The 23,883-nt window shown below is 40.6% G+C and overlaps 1 protein-coding gene across 3 annotated transcripts in view; it reads left to right on the top strand.

Annotated features, from left to right (window-relative positions):
* Window positions 1-23,883, top strand: part of LOC124717315 — a 148,101-nt gene that overhangs the window by 24,558 nt on the left and 99,660 nt on the right. Inside the window, exons 5-8 of one of the 3 annotated variants that reach the window (XM_047244148.1) lie at window positions 1,044-1,179; window positions 7,783-7,914; window positions 12,611-12,908; window positions 20,036-20,220. In XM_047244148.1, the coding sequence (XP_047100104.1) occupies window positions 1,044-1,179; window positions 7,783-7,914; window positions 12,611-12,908; window positions 20,036-20,220 (751 nt within the window). Of the gene's footprint in view, window positions 1-1,043; window positions 1,180-7,782; window positions 7,915-12,604; window positions 12,909-20,035; window positions 20,221-23,883 lie in introns of all 3 variants that reach the window. The other 2 variants (XM_047244147.1, XM_047244146.1) reach the window with 2 other exon arrangements.

Below are 23,883 nucleotides of genomic sequence, written 5' to 3'. Positions count from 1 at the left end.
CGTCAGTCGAGGACACGAGTCACCCCGGCAGATGCAAATATATGAACGTGTATCTGACTGTACCTGACAGTACTGTCCAGAACTACAAGGATGTTGTCTAGCTTTTCTGCCAGAATGCACAAATCTGGGATCCCCTCTGAGACTGTGCTACTCTCTACGTCTCAGGCTCGCACAGACTGCCACAGTGCTGAATGTGCCGGCTCCACGTTTAGCAGACAGTAATAAATGACCATTTGATCGTATCCGTTATATTCTCAGTATTCGACTGTCTTCACAGCGACATCTAAGTAGCCTCTGCCCGCTACCACCCAGTCTGTAGTGCATGTAGAGACAAACAAAGGCAAGAAACGGTATTCTTTGTGGCACTGGGAAATTGTCAATTCACTGTGAGATTCGTTCTCGACTATTGCACAGTGGTTGCATTTTCCAAAGAAATTGGAAGTATTTAAAGCGCACATTTTGCAATACTGGACATCGTAGCCTGCATCTAAACTCTAAGATAATGTCAAATATGGGGAGCCTCAGTGAACACAGGGATATAGTACCTCATCTAATGCATCTGCTCTCAAAATCGTCCTCAAAAACAGTTTCTCTAAATTTACAGAGCAGGCTGACACGATGACTGTATTCCGGGGATTCCCATTAATGTTCTCTGAGCATTTCCTTTACACTTTAGTAGAGTGTATACCAATGCATTAGGATTGTAGCAGTATGGCTCAGAATTTCCTAGACATATATCGGGACAACTGCTTGAGTTGAACTCTGAATTGAAGTGTTAATTGTGGTTCTAGATTGAATACATGTAATGGAAGGAGTGGAGGTAACATATCGCCCTATAGTTGAGTGTTGAGCAGCCTGTAAGCGTGCAAGTCAGACTGAAAATGTTGCTAAGCTTTCAGACAGTGTCCTAAATCAGAGTTAAGTGATACAGAATATCATGTGTGTGCATGTGCGTATGCACCTTCGCTCCTTCCATTATTCCTTTTGTTGTATTTTTAACACAAGATCATTTTAATGTTCTTGAATTTTGTACCTTATTTCAGACAGAGGTGCTGACGTGAATGCCATGAATTCATTTGGTGCTACTCCTCTTCATGATGCGATGTTCAGAGGAGATGAAGATATTGTGGAGATGCTTTTACAAGCTGGTGCAAATCCTCTCATACAGGCCATTAAAGGGTGAGTCGGCATGTGAATGTCTTGTCATTGCAATGAACAGCACTGTGACTTCAAATGTAAGCCGTTACATTATGATTCCTGGTAAACTTATTTTTTTTCTGCCCTTTACAAATCACATGTATAACCTCACATTGTAATTATTTTGTGATTTGCATATACTGTTTAAGCTGCAGTTCTAATAAATTCATAGAAACGGTCAGGTTTACTTGCTGTGAAGCCTGAGTCTGTGCACTGTCATGCGGCTCTCGCCTCTTATTTTTCGTGTTAGTATTTTCCTAACAGACAATACTGACCAGTTCGACAGGTATCTGTGGCCTGGGGCACAACAGTCTTTGCAGGGCTCATGTCATGGGAGAACATCACGTATTGAAATACAGGCACTGCATTTGTAATATTTATTGATGGGTTTGCTCCTTTGTATTGATCTACTCTTCGAAATTCTAAAGCTAACTGGCATAAATTATGAGAAGTGAAAGGTTATCTATGAGTCAGCCAGAAAATGGACTACAGTTACAACAAGAGTTGAAGGATTTGAAAGTAAAGCAGTAGGTGAGGAAGGAGTGAGGCAGAGTCATAATTAATCCACAACATTATTCGATACATACATTGTGCCAGTAGTTAATTAAAGTTGAGAGAAATTTGGAAAGGGAATTAGAACAGGAATTAGAACATGAGGAGAAGAAATAAGAACACAGAGGGTTGCTTGTGGCATTGTAATTCTATCGGACGAGGCAAAGAAGTTGAAAGGAGTGGATAGTGCCTTGAAAAGAGATTATATGATGAATATTGACAAAAGTAAGTGAGGATAATATAGCTTAGTCAAAATAAATAGGCTGATGTGGAGGGGAATAGATTAGGAAATGAGCAACTGAAAGAAGTAGGGGAGTTTCGCTGTTTGGAACAGCCAAATAACACAGGATGAAAGAAGTAAAGAGGATATAAAATGCAGACTTCCAATAGCCTTGTACAGAAACAAAATATGGACTAGATGAGGAACTTTTTAAATTTCATGCAGTGGAAGAATGCTGAAGTTTAGGAATCGGATAACCAATTGGACTGTGTAAAAGTTGGGACTTTGTCCAGGCACTGATGACCGCGCAGTTGAGCACCCCACAAACCAATCATCATCATCATCCACACCATCAAAACACATCACTAGATATCAACTTGCGGCTAAGCACTGCCCCCTTCCCCTGCTCATCCAGATACCCCAACAGCCACACCAGTGTGTTATAAACCCTGAAGATGAGCAGAATGTGCTCGGAACACTTTGCAGTGTGTTAAATTAAACATAAAAACAAATAAAAGTGACTGGTAGTAGGCAATACAAATAAGTAATAATTCCACACTGCCACAGTTCTCGCACATAGCCAGTGTGGCCCCAAGTAATTATGCTTAAATTTTGTTGGGAATCACTAAGTGCTTTAATTATGAAACACTGGATGAATATAGTGTGGGTAATTTGTGCCCCATTTCAAGCAAAAGCACATCTCAATATTTATGATGTCACATCCCTGAGCTACATAATGCATAATTTTGCAGTTACATTCATTGCTGTATGTGGATATTGTCTGCAAACTATGTTGTGAATAGCATCAGTGCTAAAGAAGTAATAAATTGAAGTGTCATGTCTGATGCCAAAGTTTTACTGCAAAGAACAGCAAAAACGTAGTAAGCGATAAACTTTTTTCCTTTACTCATTTTGTGGGAGGTGTCGGCAGAAAAAGAGTTTTGTTATGGTTTGAAACTACTTGTAAAGTTTGTTGGAAGTTGCTAAGTGCTCTCATCCTCAAGCACTGGATGACTAAAGTCCGTGTATTTACGTTCTGGTAGTTACACTGCCTCATGGCACTCACACAGTTTCTACAAAGGAAGATGAGAAAGTAACACACTATAATTTCTTTCTCCCATGGTACTGCAATTGGAATGTTGAAATTTCATGACGATATAGTTTGCACTACAGAGGGTATTTTGTTTTCACGTGCAGCTCAAGCGAGAGAAGCCTGAACTACAAAACAAACATGGTGTGCATGTTACTATCATCAACTAGTAAAGAACAGCGAAGTTAGTTCCATCTTTGTGGACCGAAGGACATAAATCGACGGAAATTCATAAGGACGTGCGAGGGGTGAATGGGGATGGCTGTACGAACTGAACAATGTCTCCAAGTGGTGTACATTCTTCCAACAGGACCGTGTGAACCGTAGTAATTCAACCATGCTCCAGGCGGCTGGTAACAACTGCAACCATACAGAATGTCAGAGTCATTGAGGCAGCAGTTTTGAAGAACTGGTGTGTGCAGCTGTGAACCTTATCATAGCTGTTCAGTATTTACTATTATGCAATGTTGGATACTGTTCATGACACATTGAAATTTCGTAAAGTTGGTGTACACTGGATGCCTAAGAACCTGACAGACAACCAAAAGGACCAGCGAATGATAACAAGCTTGCATCAGTTTATGTGTTACCCTGCAGAAGGGTGTGACTTTCTGAAAGAGATTGTTACTGGTGATGAATAGTGGGTGCACACTATGCTCCTGAATCCGAGCCATCCTGTATGGATTGGAAACGTGCTGGTTTCCCAGTAAAAAAAAAAAAATTTCGAGGTGATCCAGTTTGCTAGGAAAGTACTTGTGACGGTGTTCTGGAGTATACATGGTGTGTTATTGGTGAACCTCACTGAACACAGGAGCTCTGTGAATGCTGCAGCGTACATTAAAACCTTGGTTTAGTTGGTTTCCCTTCGTGACAAATGCCACAATATTAATGCTGATGGTGACAGTCTTCTTAATGACAATTCTTCCCCCATGTGAGAAAATGCCAAATTTGGGTGGAAGATTCTCCATCATTCACCATACAGTCTGGACCTTGACCCGTCGAACTTACACCTGTTTTGTCACATGAAGAAATTCTCGGCGGGCCAACATTTTGTGTCAGATGCAGAAATGAAATCATCGGTCTGCAAATGGCTGTACTCCGATCAAACGGACTTCACGAACAGTGTATATTGAAACTAGTACCATGATGGTATTAATGCCCTGAGAACGTCAGTGACTTTGTAGAAAAGTAGGTAAAGGATGTACATTCATTTGTGAAATATTTTTTTGAACATTTTGGCAGTAAAATTATTGTGTATTACTTTCTAATCTTGCTTTTTAACAATAATATTTGTCTTACTGTGTTAAACTCTTAATGTAAGAGAGTACCTGTTCTTGAGTAATTATGACAGTGTTTTAAATTCAGTCAGTAATTATGCAAAATAATGAAAGTGAAAATAAGTGACACAAGTACAACTACAAACCTGTCTACCCAAACAAACTCAAAGTATACAGGGTGGTTACATCCGTAATTGCTACTTGATCCAATTTAAACAGAAAACTGTTTACTGTATGGGTATCCAACTTTATAGAACTGATGTTCAGACTGTGTTAGTGCCAGTGTCACGACTTGAACTAGGCGCCGGTGCTTCGGTCAACATTGGTGTGGGGGAGCTAAGCAAGACTTTACTTGTAAAGCTGTTTTACCCAAAAGCAGCAGTAACACTGATGCTCTTCATGAGAATCGCCACATTAAAGAAATACAGAGAGGTCATCTTTCTGCACTGGGTTGAAGAAAGCTTGAATTAACTGATGAGTTGGGAATTGCCCCTGAATGAGACCAATGGGGAATTGTGCCACAAATTGTTGAAGAAATTACTGTTGTCATGACTGAGAATGCTGGACACAATGTGTAATCTTCAAGCAGTGCACGAGCTGCGTCATGACAGGTGAACATTCTGTGGTCCCTGTTCCAAAAGTGTTGTGAACAGTTGGAAAATAGTATCTCTAGTGTGGTTCCAGATTGTTGTGAATGCAGATGGTCATCACACTGAGCAAAGTTTGTAACCTGGAATGGAAATGTGCTATGCAACTAACAAATGGTACCCTCTCATGTGGAAATTATATGTTTGTTTCAATTATTTATTCAGTATTTGTCTTCTGCATGTCCTTACAAATATCTCATCAGTTTCATTGTCGTACTATCTTGTTTTTGTTGGGGACCTATTAAAGTAGTGAAAGTTTGATTATAACCACCCTGTGTACTGTTTGCTGAGAGGAGTCATTACTGAGAGCAGTCATAAATATGAGTAAATAAATGTGTTAACTTCTTGTAGCAAGCAGTGAATGTCTGGTAACTAAAATTATGAACAGGTATTTTTCAGTTTCTGTATCTAAAATACGATATACTGAAACAGTTTTCAGTTTTTCTCTTTTATAACAACCCTTTCACTTTCCATTATATATTAATGTTGATATTTATCCAGGCAATTGATTTCTGTAATTCTTCTGTTGAGCACCACAGGAGTCTATCAAGCAATAGAAACTCCATGTTGGAATATCAGCAGGTTAGGAAAAAGACAGATTGCTACTTACTGTTAAGGCGACACGTTAAGTTGCAGACGCACACAGTTAAGACACTTACCCATAAGCTTTCAGCCACAGCCTTCATCAGAAAAAGAAAGAGAAACACGCACAATTGGTTCACATAAGCAAGTACACCTAATGCACACAAGACTGCCAATTCCGGCACCTCGGACCAGAATGCAGCGGTCATGTAGAATGGAAGCAGCAATCTGGAGGGGGCGGGAAGGTAGTGAATGGGTGGCGGGAGAGAAGAAGGCTGTCTGGTGCAATTTGCAGGTACTAGAATGCCAACAGGTGCAGCATCAGTAGGTTGTGGGGCAAGGAGGCGGGGAAAAAAGGCATGAAAAAGGACAGGAACAGGGATAGGTGGTTGGGTGCATTTGCAGAGGGTGGCAAACAGAGGGTGGGAGAAGAGAATGGGGAGGAGGTGATGGGACAGAGGGGGTGGAAACTGTTGGGGCATGGGGGGGGGGGGGGGCAGTATGTTACTGTAGGTTGAATCTTGGATAATTATGGGAATGGAGAATGTGTTGTAAGAATAACTCCCATCTGTGCACTTAAAAACTCTGGTGGTGGATGGGAGGATCCAGATGGCTCGGGTGGTGAAGCAGCCATTGGAATCAAGCATATTATGTTCAGTTGCGTATTGAGTCCTGGGCATTCTACTTTGCTTTAGGCCACAGGTTGGTGGTGGCCATTCATCCTTGAGGACAGCTGGCTGGTAGTCATACCAACATGAAAAGCTGTGCAATGGTTGCAGCAGAGCTGATGTATAACATAGCTGCTTTCACAGATGGACCGAGATAAACCTGTGACAGGTCTGGAATAGGAAGTGGTGGGTAGGTGGATTGGGTAGGTCTTGCACCTGGATCTTCCACGGGGATATGATCCTTGTGGCAAGACGTTGCGATTGGGACTGGCGTAGGGGTGGATTAGGTAGGCTGCAGTCGAGATGTTGTTTGACAGAATACCACTTTAAGAGGGGTGGGAAGGATCTCAGGTAGGATGTCCCTCATTTCAGGGCCGGATGATATGTAATCAAAGCCATGGTAAAGGATGTGGTTTAGTTGCTCCAGTCTGGCGTGGTACTGGCTGACAAAGGAGGCACTCCTTTGTGGCCAGTTCTTGGGGATTGTGGGAGGATTGGCAGTGTGAGGGGAAATGGCACGGGAGATCTGTTTGCACACTAGTGCCTGCCTGTGAAGGCTTTGATGAAACTTTCAGCATACTGAGAAAAGGAGTCCTTGTCACTGCATATACTCAGTCCTCAGGTAACCATGCAGTATGGGAGGGATTTTTTGGTGTGAAATTCAGGTACTGTTGGTGGTTGATGGGCTTAATGTGGACAGAAGTGAAGATGGCCAACAGAGAGGAGAAGATCAGTGTCTTGAAAGAAGGCACACTTGGTTGAGGAGGACCAAGTGAAGAGGATGAGAAAAGATGATGTTGAAATTGTGAAGGAGTTTATCAGAAATTTGTCATCGGCTTTGATCTAATAGAGAATTAATTTGCTTGGGAGGGCAGCTAGTTTGCAATTTTTCAGTGTTGTGGCTCACTTACAGGTGCAGCTACTGTAGCCTCAATATTCCATTCTACTGATCTGTGTTGAGAAAAAAATGAAAATATGAGCTGTAGAAAATTAAGCAAAATATTCTGCACTTATAGCAGAAACTTGTACTTGGCATCAACCTTTTGGCACATAGTGACTTCAGTCATGCCGGTGACTGAATAAAAGTTTAAAATGTAATCATCTCACCACAGAACGTTTGACAGGAATCTAATTAACCCTCTCAGTTGCCAGTATCTACTCCATACGCATGTCTCCATCTGTCACGAGTTCAAACGTGTGAACTTCATCTTTTCGTAATTATGCGAACAGTGAGGAACAATACTCTTGTTTACTGTACTAGATTTTGACACTCGACTGCAAAGATAATATGCGACTTAGATATTACTGTGGTGAACAAAAGGATGAAACGATTTCGGAAATGATTTAAAGCACCGACAAACACCACCTTCAGAGTACCTGTTTCATTGCTCCGGGCATGTCATGTGTAACATCATGCGACAGCTATGTGGCCTTCTTGATGGAGGGAGGTGGCAGTGTCGGAGAGAGCAGAAGGCTGGAGGTAGCTCTGCTAATGAGGCATTAATATTACACACATTTTATACAAATGATGAATTTGTGATTGTTTCAGGAAATTTGCGGGCAAAACTGCTTTGGACATGGCCTCGCAGAAGCGTGTGTTAAAAGAGTTGGTTGACAGATATATTCCACTTTCTTCATCACCTGTGGAATCCCCATTACCTGCATCTGCTGGTGTCAATGGGTGGGTAGTGTATGCTATTCTTCCATCTATTTTAATGTGTATTGAATAAGAACTGCATGCATGGAGGAAATATGATTTCTGCTGATGGTTACGCACTCTGCAAGTTTTGTGTGTGTGTGTGTGTGTGTGTGTGTGTGTGTGTGTGTGTGTGTGTGTGTGTGTTTTACATAATTAGGAGATCAGTATATCTAATAAATATGAATTTGTATTGACCAAACACTTCATGCCTTTTTTTCTGTATTAATTGCAATGTGACCCACAGAGTAACATATTGGAACTTCCTGGCAGATTAAAATGGTGTGCCGGACTGGGACCAGGTTTGAATCCTGCACCAACGCACAGTTTAGTTTTAATTTGCCAGGAAGTTAGGAATCAGTGCACACTCTGTTGCAGAGGGAAAATTTATTCTGGCTGTTGAGTATATGATCACACAGTGTTTCTCTGGTGCAGCTGGGTAGCACTGTCAGATTCTTATAACCAAAGGTGTGATAGAAGCTGATGGCTGTTGTAAAAAGGAACTAAACTTTTTGACGATAGTTGTCAGTTCTGGTTGACCTTCAACTTGTATGATTTATGTGATTGAAATATGTTAGAGTTGTTAAAATAAAGCCACTTTCCTTCACAGGCTAACTGTTGTTTGAAATAAAGCACATTAGTTCATATAATGGAAGGAAACATTCCACGTGGGAAAAATTATATATAAAAACAAAGATGAGGTGACTTACCGAACAAAAGCGCTGGCAGGTCGATAGACACACAAACAAACACAAACATACACACAAAGTTCAAGCTTTCGCAACAAACTGTTGCCTCATCAGGAAAGAGGGAAGGAGAGGGGAAGACGAAAGGAAGTGGGTTTTAAGGGAGAGGGTAAGGAGTCATTCCAATCCCGGGAGCGGAAAGACTTACCTTAGGGGGAAAAAAGGACAGGTATACACTCGCACACACGCACATATCCATCCACACATCCTCTGCCCAAACTCTTTGTCTCTTTCTCTTTCTCTTTCTCTTTGTCTTTAAATATGTCTGCTTGTGTCTGTATGTGTGGATGGATATGTGCGTGTGTGCGAGTGTATACCTGTCCTTTTTTCCCCCTAAGGTAAGTCTTTCCGCTCCCGGGATTGGAATGACTCCTTACCCTCTCCCTTAAAACCCACTTCCCCTCTCCTTCCCTCTTTCCTGATGAGGCAACAGTTTGTTGCGAAAGCTTGAACTTTGTGTGTATGTTTGTGTTTGTTTGTGTGTCTATCGACCTGCCAGCGCTTTTGTTCGGTAAGTCACCTCATCTTTGTTTTTATATATAACATTAGTTCATATTGTAGTCAGACAATTCCAACCAGTCGGCCATTTTCGAATGTGTACATATGCATGTCTGCTGTATGGCACAGACAGAGCATGTGTGGTATTTGGAAGGTATATATGACAACATACAGCAGCAGAAACTGTCGATAGTTGAAAAGAATCCACATTACACTTCATAATAGTTGTAATGGTGCGATTGTTCACATCGGACAGTGTTTACTTGTCATGTGCCTGCTGGTTGTCCACAGACTGTTGTATTCATTTATCATACTCAAAGAGCCCGGTGTATACAGATGTGAGTGTAGCACTGCCAAGCCAAATGTATTACTCGACAACAAGTGCCACAGATCGACTAAGCAGGAACCATCTTGAACACGTGACTATAATAGCGAGAGCCACACTACAGTTTTGTCTATTGCCTGTCATCACCTAACACTGTGAGCATGGAAAGTGATTGTGGAAATTGTAGTCACAGGCAGCTGTGATGGCTCACTACTAACTTCATTACATTTACTGCTAATTACGAGGAGAAGAGGTGGACACTACCAAGGGAAAAGATATGGAACAAGTGGGCAAAATATTAGAGCTGAGTAAGCCGATGAAAGGAGGGTTGCAACGTCTTGCCAAGTTGGATTTGGCTGTCTGCCCCTAAGAAGAGGAAGCAGAATGCACAAAATAAATAGTCTTCTGGTGATACTGGTAAATGTGTTGTTATGCTTCAGTTTCTCTGATATTGTGAACTGCGCAAAGAAATAATGACTTTGCAAAAACTCTGCAGATTTTGTCACACAAAGTTGGACTTCTAAGCTACCGAGCAACCTGTGAGATTTCGTTTCAAATGCTGTCAGAATGATCATTTTGTCACGTGTACGAATGAGGCAACATGGTTTTAAAAAGTGCAAACTGTATTAAAGTAAAGGGGCCAGTGGTTTATTCAGACAAACATAGATCGACATGTTACAATGTGATTGTTCCCACAGACTGTCACAGTGATAGTGTGCGAGGAGTACCGTTCAGTTGCCACGTTATATGGGGAACTCGGTGTACAGATGGATAATGTGGTGTAGCGCTCCACCTTTACAGGTGTGCCATCACCACCTCCCCTCCCCATAAACACGACAGTGCTGCCACTCTGATCTGGTCTCCAGTTTACTTTGCTGGGTAATACCGATGAGTATCAGCAGCTAAACAAAGTAGTACCTGACACTTCCTGGCAGATTAAAATTGTGTGCCAGACCGAGACTCAAACTCAGGACTTTCGCCTTTCACAGGAAACTGCTTTATCATTGCTTATTTCACAGGAAATTTTCTGTGAAGTTCACAAGAATTGAAGCTGTGAGGTCGGGTTATACTCGGGTAGCTTATTCGGTAGACGAGTTGCTGGTGACTGATTAAGTTCCTGAATTCGAGTCTCTGTCCGGCACACAGTTTTAATCTGCCAGGAAGTTTCGTATCAGCGCACCCCCTGCTAAAGAGTGAAAATTTCATTTTGGTAAGTAGTAACTGATTGAAAGAAAGAACCATACGTATTGCAGACTATAGAGCGTTCCATTAGTCGGCAATTAGAGGAAGGATACAAAGTGGTGTTTCAAGAGGGTGTCAAATGTAAGGCTAAATGCTAAAGAATGAGGGAGGAGAGGGAAAGAATAAGAAAGTAGATTTGAATTTACTGAAATGTAATGAAGTATTGCAGGACAGAATTGCACTTTTACTGTTCCACATATGTACCTATAGTCCGATTAAAATTACTTGATAGTTGACTTCTGTTAGTTGCTGTTACAGTGTGGCCACATCCATTGGCAGCTACCGCTTGTTTACAGGTGACACACAGTGGGTCACTTCACAAATGCTGTTAATGTTTAATGCAGAGCAATGTTTGAAGTAGCCAATGTGATGTATGTCAGAAATGCTGTATTGGCAGCTGCTTTTAAGTGACCAATGACTCAACTGCAGCAGGCACATTTTGTAGCCTTGAATTTAAACTCTTGTCCCAGACTGACCACAACCATGTGATGTGCAATATATCCGAAAGAATGGAAGTCAAAAATCTGTGGCAGAACTAAAATCATGATCGCTTTGTTCCTCGGTTAAAGCTAACCTTTATGAGCAAGCTCAAGACAGAAAAAAATTCATTTTCAGTGCTAAAATCAAACTGTAATTTTTCACTATTATTGACTACCTGAAACTACCCTCGCACTAGTTAAACGAGCTGCTGCATTACCAACCGATGATCAGTCTTTGTTGGCATTTAGTTCCAGTCTCTATAGGTGATTCAGGCAGATTCCAAATGGAAAAGGAATGATTAGAAGAAAAATAAGAGCAAATAAGTAAGTTAAATTGACAGTGAAGAATGATGCAGCACAGAATTAAACATTTAAAAAAAAATTGTTTTAACCACTTAATAAAAATAATAATCAAACTCTTATGGTTAGACTAAAAAAAAATCGCTGTAGGTTATGAGATTCGAACCTCCGACCTTGTACTTTTCTGGTTAATATGCTAACCATTGCATTGAGTCACAAGACTGGGTTGAGCACTTATATTTATGATTGTGGTACTCCTGTCACAGTGATAAATGGCTGCCTTCATAAATTCAGATTTGTGCAGTGTTGCAAGGACCTTATCTAACATACGCAAATCTTTGTAATAATGGTAACTGTATGTGTGATGTTAAATTGCATCTTTTGCATAAGTATCCCATTAGTGCTTGGTTAGTGCTGCGTAAGAAACGTATATTTCTTTAACATAATGTTTTGCTTGCCTTGTTTTTGAGTGGTCATCGTGTGTCATGAAATAAAAGTGCCAGACCCATGATGTGCGATGCGAACACAAGGAAGAATGCCCGATGAGGAATTGGAAGCGAACTGACCAATTTTGTGGCAGTTTGGCAATGGCTGACTGTTCAGCTGTGACGTTGTTCACTTTGATTGAAGGAAACCAGCTCCCATACATGAAGCGTCAACTATCAAATCATTTTAATCAGACAGTAGTCTCTTGTTACTGCCCGAGATAAAACTTCCTGGTAATTACAACTGCTTGCCACCTAGGATTCAAACTGGGAGCCTCACCTTTTGCGACTAGTGCTGCTGATGACAGAGTGACGCGGGTGAGACTTGTGACCTACTGGCACCTCTCTCCTGCCTTCCGAACTTCTCCCACACTCCTTGTGAGACTGGCACTCCTGGAAGAAAGGGTAAGGAAGGTCGGATTCTGGTGGACATAAAGCTGCGAGGGAGGGCCGCAAGTCCTGCCTGTGTCACTCTTTCACCGAGAGAAAGGCGAGGTTTGGAGTTTGAGTACCAGTCTGACAGACAGTTTTAATTGCCAGCAAGTTAGAAAACTCATTGTGAAAAGTCGCTCTCTTGTGTATCTCTGTTACGTACCACAGTTTTAGCCAGCCGCCAGAGTCTGAGACGGAAGCCGACTCATCCGGGCAGGAGCGCAGCAAGTCTGCGGATTCCTCAGGCAGTGGGGGCGGAGCGACGGTTGGCACCAGCAACACGGAGCCCGCGCGGGTGCCTGCACCCACTAAAGTGGCGGCCGTGCACCGTCGCGGGAGCCGGCCACCGCGACCTGCCCGTCAGTCCCACGACTACTTCCCCCCGCACCCTCTTCCTCTCCCCCATCCCCACCCGTCCTTGTCTTCTGCAGCCTCTACTCTGAGTCTTGATCTCGATCCACATATCGACCAGGTGAGTGTCGTGATGTTCACGCTTTTGTCGGCATGTATTTGAAATTATCCAGCAGTGGCAGCAGAGGGACTGCAAATAACTTCTAGAACAATGTGGAAATTCTGTGTTGCAAATAGCAAGCAAGAAATCAAAACTGAGGTCAAATGACCCTTTGCTAGAATGTGAGGGTGCATTAACGTATTAAAATGATTGTCTGTGTGAGTATAGACTTTGACTAACAAGCATCCAAAGATTCTATGAATGCACACACATTGGATGTTGTAGGTACAATGTGACAATTGTAGAACTATATGAAAAAAATGAAAATTAGTTACAAACTACAGTTGGTACACACTTTATTCAATATGTGAACTTCACTACAGATATTCGAATTTAGGTTATGACATGTTCGATACGCCTGCCATCATTGGCGATGGTGTGGTGCAGACAAATAGCAAAATTCTGCATGACCTGATGAAGTGTCGGAACATCGATGCTATCGATAACCTCCTGAATGGCCATTTTCAGCTCAGCAATGGTTTTGGGATTATTGCTGTACACCTTGTCTTTAATATAACCCAACAAAAAGGAGTTCCATGTGTTCAGATCCGGAGAATATGGCAGCCAATCGAGGCCCATGCCAGTGGCCTCTGGGTACCCCAGAGACAGAATGCGGCCCCCAAAGTGCTCCTCCAGAACATCAAACACACATCTTGTTGAAATCAGGGTCACTTCAGATAATGGGGATGAATGCACACCACACATCAGCTATACCAGCTGAAGAATTCTGGTACAGTGGATAACCCTCATTCTGCCAATGGCCTTGTCAAGGAATGCAGAGGACTGGGCAGAGCTTCTGGGTAAGCTCTTGCCCATAAGGTGGGAAACTGCCCCTAAAAGGCAAAACTATCAACGGCATGTTGTAATTATTTTATTTTATTCTATTTTTTTCCGCAGATACGGAAGTTGTTGGGCTAAATTCCATCATCTGCAACTGTAATGAAAGACGTATTAAAACCAAATGCATTTCGCTTTATTCTGGAGTAGCTTCATTGGTCACTATAACAATGGTGTTTGTTCTCTCTCTCTCTCTCTCTCTCTCTCTCTGTCTGTCTCTCTGTCTGTCTCATAATTTGTTTTGCTGAGATCATTGACCATTTGTATGCCGCAGTTCATAGTAGTAAGTTAAAGCTTGTGAACTGGTTGTGACCTTACCAGAAAAACAGTAAGAGAGGAAAAAAAAAAAAAACAAATTGTTACAGTGATCACTGAAGATGCTGTAGAATAAAGTGAAATGTGTTTGGTCTTAATAAGACTTTCATTTAATCTGAAAAAGATGTTATTTAATCTATGTAACTTGTAATTATCAATGGCATGCAGATGCAGAGAGGCAGTGGAAGCCACTGCATGAAAGACACATAATGTGTATCCATGGGACATAGATTACACCTTTCTTTCTCCCCTCTCCCCTTCTCCCACAAAATAATACCTGTCTGAAGAAGCAAGAACGTATTTATTGTAACTTTAGATTAAGCTTATTAGTCTGTATGTAGTTTTAGAATTGACATGTCACCTATGTCACAATCTTTAATTGTATGACACATGTTATGTGATAATTAAATTTTGATTTGATTGATTGATTTGACATATAGCCTGTAATTGGAAAAGTATTGTAACAATTCACCATCTTCAAAACATTGCAGAGAGTCTCTCATTCAAATCTCTGGTAGGAGACTGCCCATGGGAATGCAAAAGTGCAAAAAAGATTGAAGAACTGATGATAGGATAACATTGTAAGAGTCAGAGTATGGGACTTAAAAAGTTTGAATGTGATATTAAAGCTAGAAAATCTGAAAAGCGAAATGCAAAGGCTCGATCCACACAATTGTGAAGTGAAATGAAAAGAAGATTAGGATTTCTGGTCAGGTGGCAAGAGCAGCAGAAAATGATATAATGACAGTAGTATTCGTTGCGAATAGGAAAGTAGACCAGAGAGAATTACTGTGAATAGTTCAGTGATAGGGTTGTTCTCATCAGAATCAACAGCAACAACACATTTGAGATCTATGCCTACATCGCAAGCAGAAGATGAAGAGGTATAAAAAGTATATGAGGATATTCAGTGGGTAATTAAGTACATACAAGGAGATAATAATCAAATAATAATGGGGGATTGGAATACCATGTTGGAGGAAAGAATAGAAGAAAAAGTCACAGAAGAATATAGGCCTGATAGTGGAAAGGAGAAAGACTAATTGAGTTCTGCAATAAATTTCAGCTATTGACAGTGACTTATTGTTCAAAAATTGGAAGAGAAGGCGGTATAGTTGGGTAAAGCCCAGAGACGTGGAGAAACTGGATTATATAATACTCCATTTGAATTTTGGAAACCAGATAATGGAGTGTAAAGTGTACCCAGGTGCAGAACAGTGTGGAAAGAATTGGGATACTGAAGTACTGATGAGTGTTGAGATTCCGCCAAGGCTGTAGATACTGAGACAGTGAAACCATAATAGACATTATGTTGAACAGAAATCAACATATGTAAAAATGGAACTCATTGTAGTTGGATAGAAACATATAGGTACAAGGAAGGTAACGACAGAAGAAATACTTCAACTGTTCGATGGAAGAAGGAAGTACAGAGATACCTTTCACAATTTAAGTCGAGAAGCGATAGATAGTGAAGTCGCCATGTTTATCTTTGATTGGTTTTCACCTTTGGGATGAGTTATGTACTAGAAATTAGGTATACAACCTGAAATCTATGTTGTACAGCAATAATAAATTTTGTGAAACAAGTCTAAAAAAGTGGTCCATTCTGTTAATACAATATACAGTGTTTATACAAGAACCCAGAGTTGAATTAGTTAAAAAGTACAAAAATGTTCAGAGAAAAACAATAGTCAAACAATGGAAACTCCAAGTTGGAATATCAACAATGTGAGGGAAAGGATTGATTGCTACTTACCGGTAAGATGACAAGTCGTGTTGTAGACACACAACAAAAAGACTGGATCACATTTAGCTTTCAGCCAAAGCCTTCTTTAGAAAAGGAAACACATGCACATATATTCATTAATTCATTCACACGAGCAAGCACACCTCACACACACAACCACCATCTGTGGCAGCCCATACCAGAATGCGTTCCATACCGAGCTGCCAGAGATGGTGGTGCTCATGTGTGCGTGATGTGTGCTTGCTTGTTGTATGAATGAATGAATGGTGTGTGTTACTCTTTCTTTTTCTGAAGAAGACTGGCGGAAAGCTAAATGTGTAACAGTCTTTTGTTGTGCCTGTCTGTAGCTCAGTGTGTCAGCTTTACGCTGAATAGCTATTTGATGAAATGACAGAATTTTAGAAGCTTTACTGTTGTCATACAGATTTGATTTTACGTATATAGAATGAAGTGGTGAGGGAAAATTTGTACCGAGGCCAGGATTTGAGCTCGAGTCTCCTGTTTACCGGGCAGATGCATTAGCCACTAAGCCATCTGGGCACAGCAGTTCACACAACTGTAGGCATTGCCCTGGCATGCCTCCTTCCTCGATCCAAATTCTCACTGTCACCCCAGTCTTATTTAAATTCCCCCTTACACATGAACAGAATTGCTGAAGCTCTCCACGTTCTGGAATAACACCTCAGCATCAAATGTAAAAAAAGGGGGTTGGTGTAGAAATCCATCCTTTTCTAGTATTGTCAGTATATAAATCACTTAGGAATTAAGTAAGTAGGAAGTGCAGGAAAGCCAAGGCCAAATGGCTGCAGGAAAAAGTGAAGAAATTGAAAGAGAAGTGGTTATTGGAAGGACTGATGCAGTATATAGAAAACTTAAAACAGCCTTCGGTTAAATTAAAAGCTAGGACACAATGGAAATTCCACTTTTAAATCCAGAGGAGAGAGTGGATAGGAGGAAAAAGTACATTTAAAGGCCTCTAAGATGGGAAGGACTTGTAGGATGATGTAATTGAGGAAAAAATGAGAGTTGGGATAGAAAGTGTAGGGGATGCAATATTAGAGTCAGAGTTTAAGAGAGCTTCAGGAGACTTGCAGTTATGTCTTAGAAATTTCCAAAATTGTGGGGAGAAGTAGTAACTACACAATTGTTAAAACAGTGTGCAGAATCTAGGAGACTGGAGACTTGGGAAAGTATTTTCCATGCAGTCCTGAAGATAGCGAGGGCAGATAAGTGTGTGACCTGTCACACAATCAGCTTAACAACTCGTGTTAAAGTTGATGACAATAATAATATCTTTAAAAAAAGGAAAAAGAAAATTGAGGATCTGTTAGATGACCAGCAGTTTGGTTTCAGGAAAACTAAAGACTCCAGAGGGGTAGTTATGATGTCACAGTTGACAACAGAAGCAAGACTTAAGAAAAATTGTGACACTTTCAGAGGATTTGTTGACGTGGCGAAAGAACTTGGCAGTGAGATGGTGCAACATGTTAAAAGTTCTCAGGAAAACAGGAATAAGCTGTAGGGAAAGTCTTGATGTACAATATGTTTAAGACACTAGAGGGGGGAAAATGAGAATGGAAGACGAGGAATGAAGTGCTCAGATTAAAAAGGATTTAAGAGAGGGATGCTGTCTTTCTTCCCTACTGTTCAATCTATATGTTGAATACGTGATTACAGAAATAAATGAAAGGTTTGAGAGTAGGATTGAAATACAGGATGAGAGGATGTCGATAATAAAATCTGCTGACAACAGCATTGCTATTGTGAGGGAAAGTGTGGAAGAATTGGAGGGCCTGTTGATTGGAATGAACAGTGTAGCACATTCAGAATAAGCCTTTGAGGGTAAACTGAAGAAAGACAAAGGTAATGAATATTCTATCACTGAATCAAAATAACACACGAAAGAGGTAGAAAGGAGGACATTAAAAGCAGACCAGCACAGATAAAGACAGTATTTCTGGCCATAAGAAGTGTACTGGTATCAAACTTATGCCTAACTTGAGAAAGAAATATAGAGAATGTGCTTCTGTAACACAGCATTGTATGGAAGTGATGACAATGGGCAATGGGAAAACCAGAAAGAAGAGAATAGAATGGTTTGAGATGTCGTGTTATACCTATACTATATGGTACATATAAAGTTTTATTGTGACATGTGCACCTAGTGTTTTGGTGTTAGTGGAAATGAGGCATCATATCCGAAGACCAATGCTTACCAATAGAATATAAATAGTCACAACCTGATTGCTATCACTTGAATGTTTGTTACTATGTACAACAACAATTGAAATATAAAAAATGGTAATAAATTAAAATCTCTGTGTAGTTCACCATAACTTTGAATGCCAGAATTTAGTTTCAGTGAATTTACATTACATAATAAAAAGGTTGCCAACTCCTAAAATGAGTAACAGTTAATTTAGTAAATGACTGTGATGACTTTGAAATCGCAAACATATCGTGTGGCAAAGACAAAGTGGCAACTGAACAAAATGCATATATGCTAGTGTACGTGTGAAAGGCACAATTACCATGAACACAAAAGATGTTAATTTGGAATATTATGGTGTTAGGTTCCTTAATGATCACAAATATTAATAAACACTAACAACACTGTACTGTGTTACGTAACTCATGATAATGTTGTCTGTGTGGAAATATGCTTAACTATGAGAAAAACTGATTATTATTCTTTATATATTACTTTGCAAATGATTGCATCTCAGATTAGTGCAGTAATAACTTTCATTTGTGGCAACAACTATTTTTCGGTGCTTGTGTTAAGTCAGACACAAAGGAATTAATGATGTTAGCTGCCAATGGGCATTGATGTTCGTCAGTGTGGCAGATTGAAAACTTATGCCATACTGGGACTTGAATCTGGCTCTTCTGCTTACTAGGCAGATGTACTGATGCCTATGCCATGTGTACACAATAGTATGCCTCACATTGGCCCAGTTGCATCAGATACCTGTTAAGAGTTTGAGCCTGATGTGCATTTGGAGTGAAGTGGTCATTGGCTCTCATCACCTTTAATTACATATGAGATGTGACCAAAACTACAGGGAATTTTTTTTGTTAATGTATCTTTATTTATCAACATTAGCTTTGTGCTTTTCAGAGTAATGAACCTCGTACAACATACTGAATACTCAGAACAATAGCAATAAGGATGGCTACCAATTATCGCAGATGGGCTTACGAAAAAATGCAACTACTGGCATAAGTTAACTTATGACTACTAATCTGTAATGAATAGAAATCATTTGTGCAAATAAAAAACATCTTTAAACTTCTCAATAGCAAAGTATACAGGATATTGGTAACCAAGTGTCCATGACTCTCAACAAGTTCCTAGTGATCCAAATATGCAGTGCGCTTGATCTACATTTCACACAAGTCAGACTGAACTGACGCTGAGCCAAGGCAATATGCTGGCGGCAACTCGGCAGTTTGAGGCACATGGTATGCTCATTCCACAGGGTGCCAACGTGATGACAGGTGACTAATGTTAATCAGACTGTAGACGAGAAAGAATACAATATTAGTGTCATTATTTTTAACACTACACTATGAATGCAAGGCTACGTTCATAGTATAAGGTTACAAATAATGACAATAAGAAACTTCCTGGCAGATTAAAACTGTGTGCCGAACCAAGACTCGAACTTGGGACCTTTGCCTTTCGCAGACAAGTGCTGTACCAACTGAGCTACCCAAGCACGACTCACACCCCGTCCTCACACCTTTACTTCTGCCAGTACCTCGCCTCCTACATTCCAAACTTTACAGAAGCTCTCCTGCGAACCTTGCAGAACTAGCACTCCTGAAAGAAAGGATATTGCGGAGACATGGCTTAGCCACAGCCTGGAATGACAATAACATTGCATTCTTTCCCACCTACACTCTGATTAAAATTACTTGATATTTGACACTTCATGCAGAGGAGCTGGTTTCCTCCAATCAGAACACTCAACATCACACCCAAACTGTTTGCCTTTGCTAAACTGCCACAACAGTTGGTCATTTACTTTTAATTCCTTGTCTGACATTCTTTCTTGGTGTGTTTGGATTCCAAATCACTCCCTTTTTTTTCTTCCCCCTCTCTCTTGCTCCATCGTTATATATTTTAAATATTGAATGGGAGACTCGTGTTGCTAGCCTGAAGTTTGATGGTGTGCCCCAGCAGGCCATCGAGAGCCTGTTGCGGACGCACGTTGGGACAGTGCCGATCCGGCCACTGGTGACGCACCCGGCACTGCACCTGCTGTGGCCACAGCCGGCCAGCACCCTCGAGCTGGATGGCCCACCCTTCGTGCCTTCCAAGGACCTCGGCATCTCTGTCATACAGGGACCTGTATCAGTGCATAGGTGAGCTGCAGACACAGTTCGGAAAGACTCTCTCTCTCTCGTTCCCCCCATTTTTTAAATGCCCTCTACCCATAAATTGCTACAGAAGAATGCTGAAGATTAGATGGGTATATCACATAACTAATGAGGAGGTATTGAATAGAATTGGGGAGAAGAGGAGTTTGTGGCACAACTTGACAAGAAGAAGGGACCAGTTGGTAGGACATGTTCTGAGGCATCAAGGGATCACAAATTTAGCATTGGAGGGCAGCATGAAGGGTAAAAATCGTAGAGGAAGACCAAGAGATGAATACAGTAAGCAGATTCAGAAGGATGTAGGTTGCAGTAAGTACAGGGAGATGAAGAAGCTTGCACAGGATAGAGTAGCATGGAGAGCTGCATCAAACCAGTCTCAGGACTGAAGACAACAACAACGACAACCCATAAATAAGAGACAAAAGGGAAAGGAGGTAAGTTTAGGGATGTAGGCGAGTGACCAGTGTGAGGGAACAGAGTTTATCGACTTCCGGTGAGCATCAACTGTGTGAAAATAACCATGCTCCCTCGTCAGTCCCAGTGTTAAATGTACTGCATATCGCAATTGCTTTCCACTCGCAATTCTGGATTCGAACTGGTGTGATATCGTAACAGGGGTCACATCTCCTAGTTCTTAAAGGTAGCCAAAAGGGAAGGTTTGAAGGGGCAAAATGGTTTGGCTGCACACTAGTGGAGATGGTCACTGTGAGTTTTGGCTGTTGCACTCATACTGGTGTACAGAGGCTCACAGAACAAGAGCTCACTCCACCCATATTACAGCAGACAGAACTTTTCCTTGTTTCAGAATAAAAATAGTCTTACGTACAAAATTAAATATAACATCAGTGACGTGTTTTACCCTTCTGGGGCATCATCAGATTATGTAAAAGTAGCTGGATATGTAACCCATCTGTCATAAAGTCATATAAAATGGAATGGATGCAACAGTAAGTGGATATTATTTTCCATTTTATGTGGCTGTATGACAGATGTGTTACATATTCAGCTACTTCTACACAATCTGATGATGCAACAAAAGGGTGAAATGTGTCATTGATATTAAATAATTTCACAACCAAGACTTTTTGTTGTGAAGCAATTCCTGCAACAGTGGAGTGGAATAATTTTTAATGAATTATTCTTATAAGAGTTGTTGACATGCGAGTTCAGTTACTCAACAGGAATCAAAAATGTTTGTTATTCCCTTCCTTTGTTCTTATCTTTCTCCTGATGCTGATTTAGAAAATTTATTATGCTCATCATTAGCTGCATTTTAAAAGTTTTACCTCTGTTATTCCTGCTCCCACAATCTTTGTTTTGGTGATTTCTCACAATACTGTCCCTATTCCTTTCTCAGAACTGATAACTGAACGTCCTTGAGGATGTCAGAGTTGTATTTTCTAATGTGTGTAATCCTTAGTGTTACTTGTACCCAATACTGGAAATCTGTTTTAATGAACTGTTTGGGATCACCTGTAGTACAAATATAAAATAAATTGAAAAAAATAGTATCAGTACCAAACAAAAAAAAAAAAGTTATATCGTGACCACAGTAATAAAACGGAGAATTGTGAAGCTCTACATATCAAAAAATAAAGTGCGAGCAAACCTCCTATATGTCATCAAAATGTTTCATTCTGGGTCTCCAGCTCTAACTCTCACTGTACAAAACCACTGTTGTTGTTAATGAGGTTCTGATCTTGCAGTACACAGTAACTGTTAATTTTGAGCAATAATAGGTACAGGGTGACACAGAAAAATGGGGAACGTTTCCACAATCCAATAAAACTAGAAGTGATGAAGGAAAGAAATTGCATTCATAGTAATTGAAACCTTACAACTTTGCCATTTATGAAACATTGATGACATTTATCATTTTTTTAAAATCATGTCCTTTAGATGGTGTCTTGTACGTATACAAATCTGCTGTTGAGATTCCTAATTGACCATTGCAACATCTCAGCTGGGATACTGTGAATTGCATCCCGAATTCTCTGTTTTAACTTACCCAGGGTTCTTGGTCGAGTTGTGTAGACTTTGCTCTGGAGGTAGCCCCATGATAAAAAATCACAAGCGGATAAATCTGGTGATCTAGGAGGCCAGGGAATGTTACCGAATCGTGAGATCACACAGTTGCCAAAAAATGCAATGATTACCGTGCAGTATTTGATGTCGCTCCGTCCTGTTGAAACCAGGGTTCTTGAACGTTTGGAAAGTCGGTCAGTGCAGTTGTAATGAAAGTTCATAACATCTCCATGTAACAATTGGCGGTGACAGTTACTGTGTTTCCCTGTTCATTTGTGAAAAAATATGGTCCGATAATCCCATCTGATGAAACACCACACCATACTGTCACTTTACTAACATGTAAATGGCGCTCATGAATGTAATTAGGATTTGTGTTTTCCCAGTAACGGTAGTTCTATGTATTCACATAATCTGTGAGATGAAAATGTGCCTCATCTGACACCCACAACTTGTTTAAAAATTCATTGTCTTTGTCTAGTTTTGGTATCATTAGTTGACAGAATGCTAATCATAACCAGTAATTGTTGCCCTTCAGTTGTTGCACCACCTGTAGTTTGTATCGATCAAATTTTAAATCAAGATGAAGAATTCTGCGAACACTCTCCTGGGACATTCCAACCACTGCTGCTTGCTTACGTATTGAACGCTGTGGATTTGGTAAGACAGACTCTCGTGCAACATCAATGTTCGCTGGAGAATGCACACTTCTTGGTCATCTTGTTGGTTTCTTCTTCAGGGCAGATCCAATCTCTTCAAAGTTATTAATCCAACATTTTATCTCATGTTTCAACATAATGGCATCATGACGTTCTAAATTATAAAAATGTCGAAACTCCCTCTGTGCTGCTACCAAACTATCACTGTTTTTATAAAACATTTTATAGCTAATGCATGCTCTTGTCCGTTTCACTGATCCATGATTACTGAAATGGCGGACTGTTTACTCGCTACCTATCACGAATCCGCAGTGCTGCTACCTGCCCATGGCTGCCACTACTCATTTCAGACATTCCCGTTATTCTGTTTCATCTGTATATTAGCAGAAACATAATTTGAGAAGTAAAGATTGAACATTGTCACAATAATGCAACTGGAACCGTGGCAGATTTTTTAAATGCAGGACCGTTTCGCCTACCTGACAACCTAGTAAGCGTGACGTACAGCAGATGCCTTCATGACCCTCTTATCAATAAGAGTACTTCCTTAGATTACAAGATTGAGAATAAAATTTGGCGGCTCACTCATTGTACATTGTCGATACTTCTTTTTTAAGTACATTTTCCTCAGGTGCTGACTCAGTGAGGGAATTTGTTCATAGTAATTGTAAATTTAGGAGGAATATGTTCCTCAAGTTTAGCCGGATGAAAAATGCATAGTCAAATTCGAAACTGCCCAAATTTCCCTCGAAAGTGGCCCTTTGTAGAATGTCTGAAATTGCGACTTTTGATAAAAAGTGAAGCACGAGAATGCACACGCAAGGTATTTATATCATCATAATCAACTTACAGAACAACAACATGCAGATGAAGAGAGCATTGTAGAAAGATAGAATGAAGACACAGAAGTGAAAGAGTTGACAGTAGTATTTGTGTGCACACCAAAGGGACAATGTACTGCTTG

Source organism: Schistocerca piceifrons, chromosome 9 (assembly GCF_021461385.2).
Source record: "Schistocerca piceifrons isolate TAMUIC-IGC-003096 chromosome 9, iqSchPice1.1, whole genome shotgun sequence".
Classification (NCBI taxonomy): Eukaryota; Metazoa; Arthropoda; class Insecta; order Orthoptera; family Acrididae; genus Schistocerca; species Schistocerca piceifrons.
The sequence above is the reverse complement of the archived record's forward strand: the minus strand, read 5'-3'. Positions and strand labels throughout refer to the sequence as shown.